General features: G+C 39.5%; 2 protein-coding genes across 2 annotated transcripts; one reads left to right on the plus strand and one right to left on the minus strand.

The window, feature by feature from the left end:
• The first annotated feature begins 1,613 nt into the window (after positions 1-1,613).
• On the plus strand, positions 1,614-2,648 carry LOC106350698. Its single transcript, XM_013790548.3, has one exon. It carries the CDS (start codon positions 1,614-1,616, stop codon positions 2,646-2,648), a length of 1,035 nt encoding a protein of 344 aa, XP_013646002.3.
• Positions 2,649-12,293: 9,645 nt separating this feature from the next.
• On the minus strand, positions 12,294-12,806 carry LOC125582350. The gene has a single exon (XM_048749009.1). It carries the CDS (start codon positions 12,804-12,806, stop codon positions 12,294-12,296), a length of 513 nt encoding a protein of 170 aa, XP_048604966.1.
• Positions 12,807-22,010: the final 9,204 nt, after the last annotated feature.

Genomic DNA, 22,010 nt, shown 5'->3' on the forward strand with positions numbered 1-22,010 from the left:
ATTAATTAAATTGTGTTTAAGTAGATGATAAATGATGTTATAATTTAGAAAAAGTAGATAATTTTTAAAATTTTATTATGTTATAAACCATTTAGTGATCGATCCATTTATCAGCCCGTGTAGCAAGACGGGCCAAGCCCATCCGCAGGATCATACTGGCGCCTATCTACTCTTGTGTTTATCGACATTATAGTTGGTGTTTATCTTACGTATTGCTAGTCATTATCTAGTTAAGGATAAGTACGATCTCATGTCGATCCAGTACTTAGACCGTCATTACCATATGTATATAAAGACCAGTTGGTCGACCTAATAATACACACAAGTTCCCCTCTTCATTCACAACACGTTATCAGCACGACCTTGTCTCTAAACCCTTCCAAAAATCCACCACCCATAAAACAGAAACCAAACGATCTCTTGTTATTTTCCGGTGACTCCTAAAGCTCTTCCAGTCGCCTCCTTTTCTCTCTGTCAGCAACCAGCAGCAGCTCTCTCTCCTCACAGACCGTTCAACTCATCACAAAAGGTTCAGGTATCTTCAGAAAACTCAAAACAAAACAAAAAGGATTTAAACCCTCAGCCGCATACATACAGCTACATCTAGCCGTATGTCTTTGCAGAATAAAATCTAAAACCCTAATCTATTTTCAAATCTTAAATCTCGTCTTGTTTCACCCTGTTTAAGCTTGTTTGATTTTTTTTAATCTTCCTGATGTGAGTTAATTGCTAGAACCTTTTAGGTTGACAATTACACCAATTTTTTTACATATCCGACTGCTGCATCAAGTTAATCTGATTGTTTGCTTGCATTAGAAACTTGTTCTTGAATGTTTAAAGTCTTTCTCTGATATGTTGAAATCGACTAGAACCTGTCTCAAATTTGAAAGAATTTTTTTTAATATTTTTTAAGATAAATCCGATTTTTCTTATAGATAAATATGAAATTTTAAAGATAAATCCGATTTTTTTGATAAATCCGACTGAAAACAATATATTATATATTTTAATTCGATTTTCCTATTTTTTTAAACCTTATATCTTTATCTTAAAAAAAAAAATAGGATTTTCAGCATTTATCAGAAAAATATCGATTTATTTTTTTTCCTAATCCTACTAGGAATAGGAATTGCTAGTATTTATCTGAAAATAAATAAATTTCAGATTATTATTGATATACTAGCATTATCAAATCATTATATTTAATATGATAAATATCGAAAACAAATAAAAGTAAGAAATGATTGCATTTTTTTTGAAAATGTATACTAATCTGATTTCATGCATGGATTTAACTTTATCTCGATTTTGTATAGGTTTAACTTTACCTTCCTGCATATCACATGAAATCATCTGATTAGGATAGATCATTCATACTGATTAGTTTACTTTCATGTCGAAAATTGATAAAACTGATCAGATTTCATGCAATGGATTTAACTTTATCCTAGATGTATAGGTTTAACTTTACCTTCCTGCATATACATGAAATCGTTTGGATCATTGAAAAAAAATATTGTTATTTACTTGCATTGCTTGTATCCGACTGAAAGAGTATGTGAATGATCCGATTATTTTCTTACTAATGGGGATAAACTACAAATATTTTTCAGATGTCAAAGATTGCGAATCTTGATTTCAGTGCTTTGAAAAGCAATGGTGACAACTACCTGGAATGGGCGCTTGATGCAAAGATCATGCTGCGATCAAAAGATCTTGGTGACACAATCACCAAAGACAACAATTCCAGTGACAAAGACAAGTATAGAGCTATCTACATGATACGCCACCATCTCCAAGAGAACTTGAAAACTCAGTACATGACCATGGAAAATCCATATGACCTTTGGATCGCTTTACAGCGAAGATATGACCACCAGAAAACGGTGTTGCTTCCAAAGGCTCAATATGATTGGAAACACATAAGGTTCTTGGACTACAAATCAGTAGACGAGTACAACTCAGTCCTGTTCAGAATTGTGTCCTTGTTAAGGTTATGTGGTGAAAAAGTAACCGAGGAAGAGATGCTTAATAAAACTCTCTCCACGTTTCCTCAAACCAACATGGTATTGCAACAGCAGTACAGAGAGAGGAATTTCGCCACATATACTGAGTTGATAGAATGTCTCTTGTTGGCTGAAGCTAACAACGAACTGTTATTGAAAAACAGTGAGATGAGACCTCCTGGTACAGCTCCATTACCCGACATCTCTAAGCTGGCTATAGAGCCAAAGAAAGAGAGTAACCTTGTCCAACACAATGACCATCCCGGTCCAAACCGTGGAAGAAGTCAAGGACGAGGTCGTGGTTCTTTTAAAGCACACGGGCGAGGACGTGGTCGCGGTACCACACCCGGCTTTAGCCGTGGTCGTGGCCGAGGCCGTAGTGTGTCTTTTAAACCACAGATCAAAGCTGATCGATGCCACAGATGTGGTATGGGTAATCATTGGGCAAAGAATTGCCGAACTCCTAAGCATTTGTGTGAGCTTTACATGGAGAGCTTAAAAAGAAACCCGGAAGCTAACATGGTTCGAGACCCGGGATATGATGGTGATGATGATGATGACTTGGAAGACGTCCAGGATCACCAGCACGAGTCAGACAAAGTTGATCACATGGAGTTTGAAACTTCAGACATACTGAAATAAGGAATTAAAATTCCATATCGTTTTTTTATTGTTTTCCCCTGGATTTGGTGTTCTTTAAGATTGTTTATCAGTGTTTGGCTTTGGATTTAACTTTATCCTTATGAATGAATAATTTTTTTTTTCATTTCTCATATGCCTAAGAATTAGATCATTAAAGATACCATCTCTGAAAATTTTATTATTGTTCATTAACTTTATGATTATTGTTTTTGAAGAATGAAAAGTGGAATGGATACAATCGTGGTGGACAGTGGCACCAGCCACACCATTTTGAGAGACAAACGATTTTTCATACATCTCACACATAAGGTAGCTAACATCACCACTATAGCTGGCACGGCTAGCTTAATTGAAGGCTATGGCCACGCCAATATCTTATTGCCAAAAGGTACACATCTTGAGATTGAAGATGCTTTGTACTCACCTAGCTCAAACAGAAGTCTATTGAGCTTTAAAGACATAAGACTGAATGGTTTCCACATCGAAACAATGGGTGAAGGAAGTAAAGAATTCCTACAGATTTATAAAATCACCCAAGGCAATAAGAAAGTCTTTGAGACTATACCTGCGTGTGGGACTGGTCTTTATTATGCCCAGACCAGTCTTGTTGAGGCTAATGCCGTCTTGAATAAAGAATTCAAAGAAGAGTTCACTCTTTGGCACAATCGGCTGGGACACCCCGGTTCGAACATGATGCGAAAACTCATATCAAATTCAAATGGTCACAGTTTGAAAACAAAAAGAGTTATCCCTAAGAATATCACATGTGAAGCATGCTCACAAGGGAAACTAATTACTAAGCCATCACGTACCAAAGTGAATAAGGAAGTGACAAATTTCCTAGAAAGAATACAAGTTGATATTTGTGGACCAATACACCCACCCTGTGGGACATTTAGATATTTTATGGTCCTGATTGATGCATCCACAAGATGGTCACATGTTTGTCTCCTATCAACTCGTAATCTAGCACTTGCAAGATTGCTGGCTCAGATAATAAGACTGAGAGCACATTTTCCAGATTTTCCATTAAAGACTATACGTCTAGACAATGCAAGTGAATTCACTTCCCAAGCTTTTAATGACTATTGTATGTCCATGGGGGTAAGTGTGGAGCATTCTGTAGCACATGTCCATACTCAGAATGGCCTGGCTGAATCCTTTATAAAACGGATCCAGCTGATTGCCCGGCCACTCTTAATGAATACCAAACTCCCAGTATCAGCTTGGGGACATGCAGTACTACATGCAGCTGAGCTAATTCGCATCAGGCCATCTAGTGAGCACAAATACTCGCCATCCCAACTACTAACGGGTCATGAGCCAGATATATCCCATCTAAGAGTTTTTGGATGTGCCGTCCAAGTGCCTATAGCACCACCACAGAGAACAAAGATGGGACCTCAGAGGAGGATGGGAGTATATGTTGGATACGATTCCCCTTCTATTATTAAGTACCTAGAGCCAACAACAGGTGATTTGTTTAAGGCCAGGTTCGCGGATTGTCATTTTGATGAATCCCAGTATCCAGCATTAGGGGGAGATTATGGTAAGCTGGTACAGGATATAAAATGGAATCAAACATCCTTAACATGGCAGGATCCTCGGACTAGAGATTGTGATCTAGAAGTCCGGAAGATTATACATCTTCAAGAGCTAGCTAACAGATTGCCAGATTCCTTTGCTGACCCAAATAGAGTAACCAAGTCATACATACCAGCTGCAAATGCACCAATAAGACTTGATGTCCGTGATGGACATAATCAGGCTGCTACTACGTCTAAACCACAATTGAAACGTGGTAGACCAGTAGGTTCCAAAGACAAAGAAGTTCGGAAAAGAAAGAGTGCAAAGAAATCCGACAAAGTGGAAACTCTAGACATGGAAAAGGAAACTCATGTACCACCAAAAGATACTTGGGACGCTAAGAATCAAGGTAATGAAGTTCCTGACAATAATGAGATCTCAATAAATTATGTCATGTCTGGAAGGAAATGGAACAGAAAACATGTCGACATGAGTGATATATTTGCTTATAATGTAGCAGTCGAATTGATGGATAATAAGGATCTAGAACCCACATCTATACTAGAATGTATGCAACGACCAGATTGGTTGAAATGGAAAGAAGCCATTAATGTGGAGTTAGAATCACTGAAAAAGAGAGGAGTGTTTGGACAGATCATCCGGACACCTCACAACATAAAACCAGTGGGATACAAATGGGTTTTTGTGAGAAAAAGAAATGAGAAAGGAGAAGTTGTGAGATATAAAGCACGACTTGTTGCACAAGGATTCTCACAAAGACCAGGAATAGATTATGAGGAAACTTATTCCCCTGTGGTGGATGCTACGACCTTAAGATTTCTAATAAGTCTGGCTGTAAGAGAAGGTCTTGATATGCGGTTAATGGATGTTGTAACTGCCTACTTATATGGTCCACTGGATAATGAGATATACATGAAAATTCCAGATGGTATTGAATTGAAAAACAAAGAGAGTTCTCGAGAACAACATTGTATCAGATTGAACAAGTCTCTTTATGGATTAAAGCAATCAGGTCGAATGTGGTACAATAGACTGTCCGAATATCTCCTGAAAGAAGGATACAAAAACGACCAGATCTGCCCATGCATATTCATAAAGAAGTTCAATAAGGGTTTTGTAATCATTGCAGTATATGTAGATGATTTAAATATCCTAGGAACCTCTGGAGAAATTTCCCAAACTGTTGAATATCTCAAGAAAGAATTCGAGATGAAAGATCTTGGAAAAACAAAGTTTTGTTTGGGATTGCAACTTGAGTATATGAAAGATGGAATTCTTGTGCATCAAAAGGCATATACAGAAAAAGTACTCAAAAGATTTAATATGGACCAGTCTCACCCATTGACTAGCCCCATGGTCGTGAGAAGTCTTGGTCCGGACACTGACCCATTTGGTCCGAAGAAGAAAAATGAGGAAGTCCTTGGTCCCGAAGTGCCTTATCTCAGTGCCATAGGAGCTCTGATGTATTTAGCTGGCCACACACGACCAGACATCAGCTTTGCTGTGAACTTACTTTCTAGGTTCAGCTCCTGTCCGACCCAAAGGCACTGGAACGGGATTAAACATATACTTCGTTACCTACAAGGAACGAAAGACTTGGGTCTTATGTTTACTAACAAATCTAAGGAAGATTTAGTTGGTTTTGCTGATGCAGGTTATCTCTCTGATCCACATTATGCTAGATCTCAGACTGGTTATGTTTTTACACACGGTGGGACAGCTATATCCTGGCGGTCCATGAAGCAGACCATGGCAGCCACATCCTCTAACCACGCAGAAATATTAGCCATGCATGAAGCCAGCCGTGAGAGTGTATGGATGAGATCCATGACACAGCATATTCGTACCACTTGTGGTATGATCAAAGGAAAGGATCCACCGACCATCCTATACGAGGATAACACAGCATGCATCGCACAGCTTAAGGATGGATACATTAAAGGAGATAGGACGAAACATATTCTTCCTAAGTTCTTCTTTACACACGAGCTTCAGAAGGCAGGAGAGGTCCAAGTATTGCAAGTCCGTTCGAGTGAGAATTCAGCCGACTTCTTCACCAAGTCACTACCAACCTCAACGTTCAAGAAGCTCATATGGAAGATAGGCATGCGTCGACTGAAGGATCTTCAGTGATGCATTCATCAGGGGGAGTTCATGTGTTGTACTCTTTTTCCTGTCTTGTTTTTCCTTTTACCACATTGGGTTTTGGGTTTGTCAAGAGAGGTTTTAATGAGGCAACATCCAAAGCATGAATGAGCTTTGACCGGATGTGTCGATCAAGGGGGAGTGTTATAAACCATTTAGTGATCGACCCATTTATCAGCCCGTGTAGCAAGACGGGCCAAGCCCATCCGCAGGATCTTACTGGCGCCTATCTACTCTTGTGTTTATCTACATTATAGTTGGTGTTTATCTTACGTATTGCTAGTCATTATCTAGTTAAGGATAAGTACGATCTCATGTCGATCCAGTACTTAGACCGTCATTACCATATGTATATAAAGACCAGTTGGTCGACCTAATAATATACACAAGTTCCCCTCTTCATTCACGACATATTATTTATTGTAAAATAGAGAAAGCATCTGACAAAGGGGGAATGAAATGAGAATTTTAGTTGACTAAAATAAAATAATGGAAATAATTTGAGTGTTCGCTAACAAACATGCAACGGCTTCTCTCACAAGCGTAAGTTACGTTCCGGCATGGGACAAAACAACACAATGTTATATTATTTTTTTGTACAATGTTTTCATATTCTATTTTTATTTTTTATTTTTTATTTTTTTTTAACTAGTATTTTTTTTTCTTAGGACTATTGTATTCCTAGCTAGATCGGAATAGAACAATCAATAAAACAAAGCTTCTATAAAGAGATCTTGTAATTCTAACTAAAGAATCTGAAATCTGATTTTACGCTCGTGGAATATAAATGATCTTGAAATCCGGGAAGCATATCTGCACATCTCTATCTTCTTTAATTTTGTTGCAAAGTTTTACCAAGTATGAGGCTCCATTATCATGGCGATCAAATCCTTGCAATATATATGTCCTGAAGCTCTTAAATGTAGAATGCTGAAGCATACTCTCCATCGCCCATCATAGTGCTTCCACTTCTGAATGTAAGGCAGACTCTTGCCTTGGATAATTTTGTATCTCCATACGTTGAACTTTTTCCAAGCTATCCATCCAAACCCATCCAAACCCATCCACACCCGTTGAACTGTGCAGTGGCTTTCTAGGACCCATCTATCATGAAGATGTTACCCAAGCTTAAGACTTGAGGTTCCTCAATACATTGATTTTCTGGAATAGGTGGCACACTCTCGTTTGCATTGAACCAGGTTTGACACTCACTCTCTACATAACGAACTAGCTCCAATGGATCCATGTCTATCCCCCTAAAGAGTTTGTCATTTGGGACCTTCCAGATATACCAGATTATCCAAGGATAACGATCCCTGTCTAATTCTGGCTCGACAATGTTGTTCTTTCTCCAGAAAAGGAAATCCATATTAGCATAAATATTTGATACCGGAAAGATATATGGACTTGGTGGTGTCGCTGATAAAGACCAAGCTTGTAAAGCTGGCGAGCATTCGAAGATGGCATGACTAACAGACTCTTCAGGTCTCCACATTGTGGGCAACATTTATCGCATCTCATATTACGACGTATCAAATTCCTCGTTACTGCCACATGAACTGTTATCAATTGCCATATAAGATGACATATCTTTTGAGGTGCATTTATCGTCCAAGCAAAGACATGAAGCTTAGTCATACTTGGTTCCATTACCTCCTTCTCTTCCTCATGCTTCAATAAGTTTTGAGCTACCTAGTATCCAGATTTAACCGTGTACTTGCCATTTTTAGTGTAGTTCCAACAGAAGGTGTTACGGCGATGAGTTAAGCTTATGGTGAAACTCCTTATGAAAGGTATATATGCAGGGGCAACATAATCCTCCAGTAGCCGAACGTCCTATTCCTTTGATTTCTGATTAATAAGGTCGATGACTCTCATGTTCTGGTGTAAAACTGGGGCTGAAGGGCGAGCCGGCATACAAGGATCTTCCCACACCTTGACCTCATATGCAGAATGTATATTTTTCTGATTCTCAATAGAAATAGCTTTCATGCCGCTGCGATACTGGTCCACACATATGATGGACTGGTTAACAAAGATTGTTTGTAAAGGCGGACTCATTCTGTAGTATCTTCCCTTCAATACTCGAGCCACTAACAAATCTGGGTTTTGAACTAGCCTTCATAGTTGTTTTGTTAATAAAGCCAGGTTGAATTCATGGATCATATGGAAACAAATCCCGCCCTTCTCCCTTGTTAAACAGAGTTTTTCCCATTTTGCCCAGTAAATTCCTCTCTCTGGGGAGTTTGAACTCCACTAGAATTGTGCAATGGCACTCGCGAGGGTTTCACTATCTCCAACGGGGATAAGAAGGTAGACATAACATATGTCGGTAGAGCTAGCATGATAGATTTAATCAAAACTTCCTTGTCTCCTTTTGAAAGCCATCTTCATGTCTATCCATTAACTCTGTGCATTAATTTGTCCTTGAGAAATGCAAAGAATTTGCATTTGGATCTGCCCATATCTTCTGGAATTCCAAAGTACGTCTCCATTCTTCCTTTGTTCTGAATTCCAAGTGTATCCTTAATGTGCTATCTGACATTTGCCCCGATCCTCCTACTAAAGAGTGAAGAGGGTTTCTCAAAGTTGATACATTGCCCTGATGCTTTTCCATATTTTCTGACTACTTTCATCACTAATTCACACTCACGGAGTTCCGCCTTGCAGAAGAAAAGACTATCATTAGCAAAGAGAAGGTGGGATACAAGGGGCACGTGCGTGCAACACACATACTTTTTTCCTCCCTTGGTTCTCTAAATGATTATGAAAGCTAACGAGCGCTTTCGTGCATAAAATAAAGATGAAAGGAGACAAAAGATCTCCTTGACGTAGACCTCTCTCTGGGACAGTATTTTCCCTTGGTTGACCATTCATAAGCACCTTGTACTTAACTAAAGTTATACAGTGCATAATCCATCCAATCCATGTATATGAGAATCCCATTTTCCGCATTACTGCTTTGATGAATGACCACTCCATCCTATCACACGCTTTACTCATATCCGTCTTAATGGTTATCTTTTTATTGCGTCCACTAGGTTTAGTTCTCAGGAAATGGAACATCTCTTGGGCAATCATAATATTATCTTAAATCTATCTTCCAGCAACAAAGGCTGACTGAGTTTCTGAAATTCAATCTTGTAGAACTTTCTTTAATCTCTGGCATAGGACTTTGGAGATTATCTTGTATCTAACATTGCACAAGCTTATGGTTCGGAACTTAGACATATCATTCGGTTAAGTTGTCTTCGGGATTATGCAGATAAATGTATCATTTAAGTCATTCACCATCAAACCTTCGAAAAGGAATTGATTAATCATATTTAGTTAAATCCTCCTTTACAATATCCCTGAATTTCTGATAGAATAGAGCTGTCATCCCATCTGGCTTTGGCGCGTTCTCGAGATGCATAACAAAAAGTACTAATTTGACCTCTCATTCAGTGACCGGAGCTGTAAAGTCATCATTAATTGAATCAGTTATCGTTGTGGATACCTCTAATAGTGCTTCCTCTATATCTTCTCGGTTAGAGGACTCAAATATTTTCCTAAAATAATTAGTAACAATGGCTACCAATCCTTCCTCATCCTCAACAACTTTCTTATTTGTATCTAAAAGCTGTGTGATTTTATTCCCTCCTCTCCTTTGATTTATCAATGCATGGAAAAACTGTAATTATGTCGCCTTCTCTTAGCCAGAAAACTCAATTTTTTGTATTTCTGTTTCCAGAAAATCTCCTCTATTTTAAGAGCATCTGATAGTTTCTTTAATGCTTCTGTTATTTCCACAGTTACAGCATCATCATTCGAGTACAGACCTTCCACCTTCTCTTTTAGATCTTCCACAAGCTTTTATGAGTTTATATTGTCCTCTCTCCTCCATTAACTCAAGGCTTTGCGGCAGCTCAAAATGTGCTCCATAATATTTGCATCAGGTGGAAGATCTGGAGATTTTCATCCCCCAAGAATGACTTGCCAAAGTTCCTCATTATCCAGCCACTTTTTGTCAAATTTGAATTTTTTTTTTATTTCCTTATTAGTTTCGTGAGGATGTCCGCTAGGATTTGATGATGATTTGATCCCCAGAGCCTCATATACTTTACCGCAGAAAAAGAGAATTTCTCATGCCAATCTTCATTTCCAATAACTTTGTCTAGGCGGCATCTAACAGTTGTTCTTTCTGCTCTCTTTCCTACTCATGATAACATGTTCCCCGTAAATGGGAATTCCAGCATCCCACAATCGCGTAACATCTACCTAAAAAATAAAAATGAGTTGTCTGAACGTTGTCTTCCTCCTTTATTTTCATTATGGCCAGTGATTTCATTAAACTCTCCTATCATAAACCAATGTCCATTTTTTGTTGTTGAGAAACGCGTAAGACGTTCCGAAACTTGTTCTCTTCTTTCTAGTACTGGGTGTCCATAAACAAACGTCATATCCATCAATGACTGCCTTAATGTCAATCATTATGTTATTCGAAAATAAAATATTAACCTGAAATTCATCCATAGAAAAAAAAAAAACTAAACCTCTGCTGAGACCAAGTGGCTCAACGATAAACAAATGATCCAACCTAAGTTGGCATGAATGTTTTGCAACAGCAAGCTCGTGTTCTTCTTCTCAGAAAGGAACACAAGTTATGGGTGATGCTTCTGACACATCTTCGTAAGGCATCGAACTGTAAGGTTGTTTCCAATCCCTCGACAGTTCCAACTGATTATCCTCATATATGATTTTTGAGGGGTTTTTTGGACCCCTCCAAACCATTATCTTGGAGAGAACAGTTGGTTGCTTTACTCGTACCCCTGTGTCGATTCCACTAGCTTTTACTTACCTCATATGAAGGAAAATTCGCTGGAGACGACTGGCGTGTTCTTGGTGAGCCTCTATGCAGGAACGCGGCCTTTTTGATCTGCAATATGAAAGGCGCTCCAGCACGTACACCCAATCATGTTCCACTTCGGCTTGACGATTGACCTCTAGGTTTGCGACCCACCTTTGAACCAGAACTCTCCGAACTCACAGCCTTTATCTCCATCTACTTAAGATCTTCTCCAAGTAAATCATTACCTTCATCATCACATACCATCCTCGAATCATGATCAGCGAACGCAATACTAGAAGATCCAAAAATATCCATATCCTGAAGCGCATCAATCATTTGATCTTCATTATTAGAATTCTCATGATTCTCTTCCTCCATAGGAGAGAAAGTTATCGCCTTTACAACTTCACGACCACATATCATTACGTTCTCCTCGTTATGAAGATCAATATGAGAAGGAGTAACTATGGTACTATTTTCCATATCCCATATCGTTGGGTTTCTCCAATACAGTATCATTAATCCTTAGGGACACATTGCTAGACGAACCCTCTGAAATGAGAAACGACTTTTGTGGTTTAAACCTACCAGCTTCCTCAGCTCGGTGCTACTTCTCTCGCCATTTTTGATATTTCTTATGCTCATATGGAGCATAAGATCTCTATACCCTGCAGTAAATGTCCTCACCGCACCATACTTGTCTCCATATCGATGTTTTTCTCCACCTCCATCCCTATTAGTGAGCCATGTCTATCATCTCGAACGTACCTACGATGGTATGTACATTGTGCATTGAACGGAATAGCTTCACCGTGGTTCAGTTGAGAGCTCTGATCATTATATCTCTTGTCATAACGATCGTGATGCTGAAGTCGCCCATTATGATCCGACAACAATGTCTGACGAGTGCTATTATGCTGAGGGAGTTGTACACGAGAAAAGAGATCAGTCTTAGCCAGTTGAGATTTTGTCTCTTCTAATTTCTTGGAGCAATATGACTCTTCATGAGTCATCAGACCGCAGTAATTTCAATGCTTGAACAACAATTCATACCTGATCTTGCATGTCACTTCATCTTCGCTTGTGGATTGTACCTTTCTTGCAAACACAAGAGGCTTTCTTTAATCAACATCTATTAGCAGCCTACCCGCAGATAACTCCATAGTATCAATGTGACCAAGTCTCCCACCAATGTTCTTCACAGTCCATAGATGAAGAGGTATGCCGGTAATCTCCACCCAAAATGGGATGATCCAAGGATAGTCATCATGCACAATGGGTTCCCATCGCACCAAACCAAACATACAAAAGTTATAGTGAAAAGGAACTTGCCTTAGAACTTCTTGAATGTCATCCTCTGATGAGAAATTAAACAGAAACTTCCCATTACCAAGATCATTCGCAGTGATACGATCTTCCATTTTCCATTGAGTGGGCATAAATTGTAACAGTTTCTCAACATTCTGATTTTTAGGATTGAGAAATTTTCCAATGAGAGACATACGAAACTTTCGGATTGTATGAGAATCATCTTGTTCCTCCAACATAATAGGCTCATCGTCATCCTCATAAATAATACCTTTCCCTTTTGTATCTTCCATATGAGCAGATCTAACATGGTTTGATGGACCCATGCGAGGATATGGTTTCACAAATCGACGTATGTAAGAGTCTTATGGAAAGATCCAGTAGTGGGATGTTCGACTAAATTAGTGAGGAAACTCGAGATTGCGGTGTCATGATAATGAAGACAAGATAACTGGATAGAAACGATGATCTGCTGCAGCCAGAAGGTGAAATCTAACGCCAAAAAACGTTTAGATCAGAGGCCGCCATCTTCAGTCTCTCTTCTGTCGAGCATAGCTAGGTCAGAGAACCTGATTGATAGGGTAGGCCTGATGAAACCTTCGAGGTAGTGATACCTTCAATCAGTGCCGGCCTGGTAAATATTAGGACCAGAAGCCCAAAATAAAATTATGGCCGATAATAGATATGTTTTAAAAAAAAAGAGATGAATAGTAAAAGAAGTGTTTCGAACTTATGACCTTAGACAGCATATCAGTTGGTTAAACCACCACGATATAAAGAGTTTTTGAATAATAAAGGCCGAATAATAACTCATATTATTTTGGGCCGGAATCTCAAGCTTCCAATGCTTGGTATCAGGGCCGGTACTGCCTTCAATAGATCAGTTGAAACAAGCCAAAGAGAACGTTAGATCCGATGAGAACCAGGAGATCTAGCAAAATCAACAGAAAAAGTAACGAGAAAAAAATGATGAACTGATCATCTATAAGCAACAACCACCGTAATACACCAATGAATGTGATGAACCAATACGTCAAGGAGCGTATTGATACGGAGGAGATCAAAATTTCAAAGCAATTTTGATCTAGAGAATCGCCATTCCAGTCGCTTTAGAAAACTCTAGCCGCTCTCCCTTTTTTTTGTTTTGATGACCGTGGGGTTCCCGTAGTAACCATTGATCTCCGGGATCCCAACCTTGCAATTAATGGTTACTATAGTAGATCATTTGTCTTAGTTAGCATGTTTGTCACTACACTACAAGAAAACAGCGATATTCTGACGGACATTCCGACGGAAAATGAAATCCTCGGAATATACCGAGGAATTTCCGAGGAAATTCCGAGGAAACACAAAATTGGGTTGCCTCGGAATTTCCTCGGAATATACCGACGGAATTCCGAGGAAACTACAGTCCGTCGGAATATTCCGAGGAAATTCCGAGGAAAACTCTGTTCCTCGGAAAAAACCGATGAATTCCGAGGAAATATTATAGCCGTTGGAGAGCCGTTGGGGGATTTTACAAAATTCCGAGGAAATTCCGACGAACTAGTTTTGTCCGTCGGAATTCCGTCGGAATTTCCTCGGTATGTCGGCAGGATTTAAACTATAAATACAAGCACTCCTCTTCCTCTTCATTCACTTCATATCTTCATCCTCCCTCTTACTCTATTTACACACGAATTTGATTCATAAAAAATATGTCTTCTTCAAATTATTTTCGTTCTTGGATCGATCGACCTCATTTGGATCCGAACACGAGATTGCTTACGGAAGAATACCAACGAGGTATAACTGAATTCATGGGGTTAGTTCACCGACAACCGGAAGCAAAAACAGGTATGTTAAGATGTCCTTGCTCTAATTGTAAAAATAGAAAGGTTATTAAAGAGTGGGATGTTTGGACTCATCTATATTTGAGTGGGTTTACACGAAGTTACAAAATTTGGTATCATCATGGGGAAACTGATTATGAACATGGTAGTACTAGTGAACCTCAGCCAGCGGTTAGATTAGAAGAACCAATTAGAACGGATGTAGATTATGGTGTAGGTACTGAGCAGATGGTAAATGATCATTTTAGAGGGGAAGATTTACCCAATGCAGAAGCTAGGAGATTTTATGATATGTTGGATGCTGGAAAGCAACCATTGTACGAAGGTTGCAGAGATGGTCATTCAGCTTTATCATCTGCTACAAGATTGATGGGCATTAAAACAGATTATAATTTGGCTGAAGACTGTGTGGATGCGATTGCTGATTTTGTAAAAGGTATTCTACCCGAGGATAATGTAGCTCCTGGTTCATACTACGAGGTTCAGAAACTCGTAGCTGGTCTTGGTTTATCGTATCAGGTAATAGATGTATGCAGCGACAACTGCATGATTTATTGGAGGGTGGATGAACAGCGGGTTACATGCAAATTTTGTGGAAAGCCTCGTTATAAAGATACAATTGGAAGAGTTCCAGTGCCATATAAAAGGATGTGGTATTTACCTTTGACGGAAAGGTTGCAGAGGTTGTATCTGTCTGAACGCACAGCGCAACCAATGAGATGGCATGCGGAGCACTCAACAGATGGTGAGATCAGACATCCTTCAGATGCAAAAGCGTGGAAGCATTTCCAATCAAAGTATCCCGACTTTGCGTATGAGAGAAGAAATGTCTACCTTGGATTATGTACTGATGGTTTCAGTCCGTTTGGCAAGAGTGGAAGACAGTATTCTCTATGGCCCGTCATTCTTACACCATACAACCTCCCCCCAAACTTGTGCTTGCGACGAGAGTTTTTGTTTCTCTCGATTCTCGTTCCCGGACCAGAGCATCCTAAGAGATCACTTGATGTGTTTCTTCAGCCACTAATATATGAGTTGCAACAACTATGGGCTCAAGGTGCTGAAACATACGATGTTTCGTGTAAAGAAAACTTTCAAATGCGGGCAGTACTAATGTGGACAATAAGTGATTTTCCAGCATATGGTATGTTGTCTGGATGGACAACGCATGGAAGGCTATCATGTCCATATTGTCAAGATAACACTGATGCTTTCCAACTAAAGCACGGAAGGAAAACGTGTTGGTTTGACTGTCACAGGAGATTCCTACCACCTGATCATCCATATCGTAGGAGTAGGAATTTGTTTACGAAGAACAAGAGGGTGTTTGACAGTCCACCTCCGGAAATTTGTGGGAAAGATTTGAAGATACAACTAAGAGATTTTGGTGCAGAAAGGACGCCAGAAGTCGGTGGACATGAGCGTTTTCCGGTAGATGCTGTTGGAGAACTACATAACTGGCACAAAAAAAGTATTTTCTGGGATCTGCCATACTGGGAGGATCATCTGCTAAGGCATAATTTAGATGTCATGCATATTGAGAAGAACTTTTTTGACAATCTCATGAACACGATCCTTAATGTTCAAGGTAAAACAAAGGATAATTTGAAGTCAAGACTGGATTTAGTCGATATATGTGCTCGTTCAGAACTTCATGTTGATGAGAATGGTAGGGCTCCTTTTCCCATATACCGACTTGATGCAGCGGGAAAAGATGCGTTCTTTGATTGGATTTCAAACGATGTGGAATTTCCAGACGGTTACGCATCAAATTTGCGTAACTGTATCGACAGAAAGGAAGGAAAGTTTACTGGCTTGAAAAGCCACGATTGCCATGTAATGATGCAGCGCCTCCTTCCGTTCGCCTTCAAGGAAATATTACCACGAAATGTTCATGAAGCAATTGCAGGGATAAGTGGTTTCTTCCGCGATTTATGCACGAGATCAGTGACTCTTGAAGGTATTGAAAATTTGAAGACTAACATAGCCGTGATTCAGTGCAACCTTGAGAAGATATTTCCTCCCTCATTTTTTGATGTTATGGAGCATCTTGTTATTCACCTGGCAAGAGAATTGGAACTTGGTGGTCCTGTGCAGTATAGATGGATGTATCTGTATGAGCGGTATATGTTCCATTTGAAGAAGATGGTGAAAAATTTAAGTAGGGTGGAAGGTTCTATAGTCGCACAGATGATCAATGAAGAAACTTCAAACTTTGCCGAGTACTACTTTCCAGCAGAAGTTCAGACCAAAAACAGAAGACCTGCTCGGCATGATGATAGAGGCGAACGGGCAACATATCATGTTACGGTTCCAGACATTTTCACAGACGTTGGACGACTTAGCGGAAAACCAAAGGACCGTCGACTTACTGAGCAGGAGCGCAGTCATTTGCAAACATATTTGCTCACCAACTGCGAAGACGTTCTTCAATATGAGAGGTAAATAAATGAGCTTACAAATTTTTATTTTAACAAGTTGAAATTTAAATCTTAATTAATTACATTATTGTCATCATATACAGGATTTTCATGGCAGAAAAGCGGTTCGAGTATAGATACGCCACAGAGGACGAACTAGAAGAAATGAAGCAGAGAGAATTTACTGGATGGATGTTTACTTATGTGAGTGCTTTAAACAAATTAAAATATATTTTATCACATATTTATACTAATTCACATTTATTGATATATATATATATATATGTGCTATTAATAGGTGTCTGCTGGTTTGGCCAGAGGTGAAACATTTGACGATTGGATACGTGAGATGGTCGTTGGACCAAACTTTGTTGTGAAGTCATATCCGAGATTTTGTACTCGAGGATATGCATTCACAACTCAGAAGAGGAGACGTTCGAGTACGACTTATGATGCTGGCGTTTGTTCTGCATCAGGAGATGATGTATACTACGGACACATACATGAGATTTTGGAAATCAAGTATTTGGGCATGGTTGGATTGCGCTGTACTGTTTTCTATTGTGATTGGCACGACAACACCCCAGATCGAGGTGTGAGAACAGATGCATTTGGTGTTACATCAGTAAATTCGAGGCGAAAGCTGCAATATTATGATCCTTTCATTCTTGCTTCCCAGGCCGATCAGGTAATTAAATGTTAATTATTCAGAATGATTCATCATCATGTGTATTAATTTATAATTTTTCTAAATGTTACAGGTTTGTTATATCAAGTACCCCCGGGTAAGGAACAGAGATGATCCATGGGTTACTGTTACAAGACTCAACCCGAGAGGCCGAGTTCAGGGAAGTTCTGAGCTGGAAGACCCACTACAACCAAGCACATCCGGCAACTGTAGTGCAGCAGAAGATTTAGCTGGAGTTGGCCTTGTAGTCGATTTAACCGACTTTGGAGAGGAAGCCGTCGTTCACGTAGAGGATGAACCAGTAATTGGAGAGTTTCACCAAGATCCAGATTCAGATTCATCTGGTGATGATGACTCGGAAACAGACTACCATTGAACTTATTTTTTTTTTTTTTTTAAGAAATACCGAGGAAATTCCGAGGAACACTTGATATAACCTCTTTCCTCGGATAATAGTTATTTGGTTTATCTAGCAAGGCAAAGCTGAATACGAATTAAAAGCTACACAAAACACAACCAAATAAAACAAAGAAACCATGTAAAAGAAATACGAACTCATAATTAAGAAACCTAAAAAAAAACTCAGTTCAAAATTAACAGAAAATAAGACCATAAAACGTTAGAATAGAAAAGAAAATAAAATAGCCGGTGATAGCTCCTACTCCTCGTCTCCTGCTCCAGATGTTCCTGCATCGTTGGGTCTCTTGGACCTCTTTCTTACCCTGTGTGTACCACTCGAACCCGAACCAGAGCTGGATGGAGAGTTGTCCCGATGAACTACATCATCCTTTTGGCAACGACACGGCCTGATACGTGAAATGGCAGCCCAGATCTTGTGTAGCATGTCGTTGTTTGTCTTTATGCTCTGATCTCTCCAATGTTGTTGCTGGCGCGAAGTGGCGTTCGGTGGAAGCTCTTGCAGCTTGTACTGGCTGGAGTCTGATGGGAGTAGCTGATGGGGTTGTGAATCATCTGGAATGGCTTGTGCAGCCTCATCTTGTCCTTCTTCATCAACCACGCCCTTGCCTTTGGTCTGATATTTTGGCGTGAAGAAGGATGGCTTGTCTACTAGTGCGGTAGCAGGGGGTAGAAACTCAACTGCAGCCTCTGAAAGTAGAGCAGTCAGGCCGATCTGAGGCAGGTGGCAGTAGAGTGTTTTCTTCGCTCGGTCCTGGAATACGTAGACGTAAGGACCATCCCGATCGATCCTCGAGTGGGGACCAGCTATGAACTCCTTACTTACTAGAGAAATGACATCCAGGTAGTTCCAAGCAATGTTGTTCGATCTGTCCAGTGCTACCTGGTGGTTCTCACAGTCTACACCCACATGTCTAAGGATCCGAGTAATCACTGCACCAAATCCACATGCATTGCTCTTGGATTTGGTTACTTTCCCCTTGTATCCTGCTAAGTTTGCGGCCAGCACCGCTCCCATGTTGAAGGCAGTAGCAGGTGGGAATGTAGAGTTTCCAAATGCCGGTAGCAAATGCCTCACACCTTGGTACAGGAGGCACAACTCCCATTGCGTGACTGATGCGGCTGTGGTTGTCCCGTATAGCAATGAGCCAATGAGGCGTGTCGCATATCTCAGTACTGGGCTCCGGATAAGTGACTCCTTTGCCTGAGAAGATCTATAAACCCCTGTGCCAATCGTTTCCCAGAAGTTCAACAGCTCTGAAGTCCAATAAAGACCATATGTCCTCTCCCCCGCACTCAATCCAAATAGTCCGCAGAGGTCTGTGAAAGATACCTCATAGTATACTTTCTGCACTACGAATGCCAGAAAACCTTCCTGATGGCTATCATCGGGACGGGTGACGTATGCGGATGCTATGAACTGGCGTACCAACTCCGGATAAGTGGGTTCCTTGAGGTTGCATAGTTGGCCTAGACCCATGTTCTGGAACAGTCCTTCAATGTCTGCTTTGATTCCCAATATTGTCATCGTCTCAGGACATGCTAGTTGTGTAGCCGGAACGGCTACCTTCTTCATGTTGTTGTAGTGGGTGGTATCAGACTTATCCCACTTCTTTGGCCTTTGCTTCTCCAGCTGTGACGAACCCGCTTCTTGTGTGTTTTTCTTTGCTGATGTTTTCGTGCGCTTCATTCTCTACAAAATAGAATCATTGCTCTCAACATGGTTATAATCAATTAAGAAGGCAAAGCTGAACATGAAAATGAAAAGCAAAATCGAGTTGTGATAAAAAAAAACGAAATTGAAAAAAATTCTCTATCCCTAAATCATCTCAAATCATGTTCCAAACTCGTTGATCACAGACAATTGTGTTCTATTCCATGTTTAAACATCTGTTTCATGCATATTTGATCAAGGAATCAACACGGAAATAAGAAATTCACAAAACCCAAAAAATTGCTCAAGAACACGATTTCAGAATGTGGAGATTCGCGGAGTATACCTGTCTTAGGGTGAAGACGAGTGTAGGAATCAGGTAGAGCTCGAAAAATCAAGTGGAATAGAGCCCAAAATTGTTCAAATCGGATGATTATAGAGAGAGAAAGGGGGGGGGGCGAATTATAGGGGAAATCGGAGGGGATGAGAGTTCTAAGGTTTAGATCCAAAAAAGGTCGGGTTTTGCCTTATAATTCTGTTTTCCGAACACGCATCGATCGATGCGTTTTGTTTCTATAACGCATCGATCGATCACATTCTTACGGCCCGGGCCATCTTGGTAATCGATCGATGCGTTTTTGTTCTATAACGCATCGATCGATGCGTTTTTAAAAAAACATACAAGATTTTCCGAGGAAATTCCGAGGAACAATTCAGATTGTCGATCGATCGATGGGATACTCTCATCGATCGATCACAATCTTACGGCCCGGTCCATCCTAGTAATCGATCGATGCGTTTTTGTTCTATAACGCATCGATCGATGCATTTTTAAAAAAACATACAAGATTTTCCGAGGAAATTCCGAGGAACAATTCAGATTGTCGATAGATCGATGGGTTACTCTCATCGATCGATCACAATCTTACGGCCCCGTAAATCCTAGTAATCGATCGATGCGTTTTTGTTCTATAACGCATCGATCGATGCATTTTTAAAAAAACATACAAGATTTTCCGATGAAATTCCGAGGAACAATTCAGATTGTCGATAGATCGATGGGTTAATCTCATCGATCGATCACAATCTTACGGCCCGGTCCATCCTAGTAATCGATCGATGCGTTTTTGTTCTATAACGCATCGATCGATGCATTTTTAAAAAAACATACAAGATTTTCCGAGGAAATTCCGAGGAACAATTCAGATTGTCGATAGATCGATGGGATACTCTCATCGATCGATCACAATCTTACGGCCCGGGCCATCTTAGTAATCGATCGATTTGTTTTTGTTCAAAAACGCATCGATCGATGCGTTTTTTTAAAAAAAATTACGTTTTGAAACCCCAAACACTAGTTCGTCGGAATTTCCTCGGAATATTCCGAGGAAATTTCGAGGAAGAAGAGGGTTTCGTCGGAGTTCCCTCGGAATAATCCGAGGAAATTCCGAGGAAATAGGGTTTTTAAACCGAAAACAACGTTTTGCCGTTTGAATAACACCTATATAACCCTTATTAAGTGTCTTACGTTCATTATGAAGTCAAAAATTTGTTCCTTACCGTATAATTAACACTTTTCCGATTGTATGAACGAAATCTCGCAACATAAGAGAAACACTTATACCTTTTAACGAACGGTAAAGGGAATACTTTCAATTAGTTTTGAAATTTGTTATTTCATGGTTTATGCTCATGTATACAAAGAATCCTCAATGGTATGCATTACAATTGTATAAGAAATGAAATACGGCAAAAAAAATTGATGTTTTGAAACCCCAAACACTAGTTCCTCGGTATTTCCTCGGAATATTCCGAGGAAATTCCGACGGATATTTTACTATCTGTCGGAATTTCCTCGGAATATTTTCATTTTACCGGGCAAATATTTCGCGAAAATTGAAATTAGAATTCCGACGGAATTCCGACGGATAATGTCCGTCGGACCCTAGGTTTTATAACCACGAGCCCCTTCTTCTTCCCCATTTCTCTCTTCTTCCTCTGCGCGACTCCTCTCTTTCTCTCCGGCGATTTCCCCCTGAAATCCGACGATATCTCCGGCGATCTCCCTCTTCTCTTACACAAATCATGTAAGGACCCTATCCCACTCTCTTAGGTTCTATTTGTTAGGTTTTTGTGTAGTTTTGATAGATTTTTGTTAGGGTGATTGGTTAGGATTGTGATTTGGTTGTATAATAGGTTTAGAATTGTGATTTGGTTGAATAATTTGTTTTGTTGAATTGATTTAGAATTTTTTTATAATTTTTTTATTTTTTGTATTTATAAAATCGATTTTTGTATATAAAATCGATTTTTGTATTTTACAAAACGATTTTTCTATATAAATTCGATTTTTTGGATTTTACAAAAAAAAATTCTATATAAATTCGATTTTTTGGATTTTACAAAACATTTTAATTATTAAACAATTTTTATTTATTAAAACTATTTTTTGTTTATTAGAACTATTTTTATATATTTATTAAAAAAATTTAATATATATAAATCTTTTTCTGTGATTA

Source organism: Brassica napus, chromosome C2, assembly GCF_020379485.1.
Source record: "Brassica napus cultivar Da-Ae chromosome C2, Da-Ae, whole genome shotgun sequence".
Lineage (NCBI taxonomy): Eukaryota > Viridiplantae > Streptophyta > Magnoliopsida > Brassicales > Brassicaceae > Brassica > Brassica napus.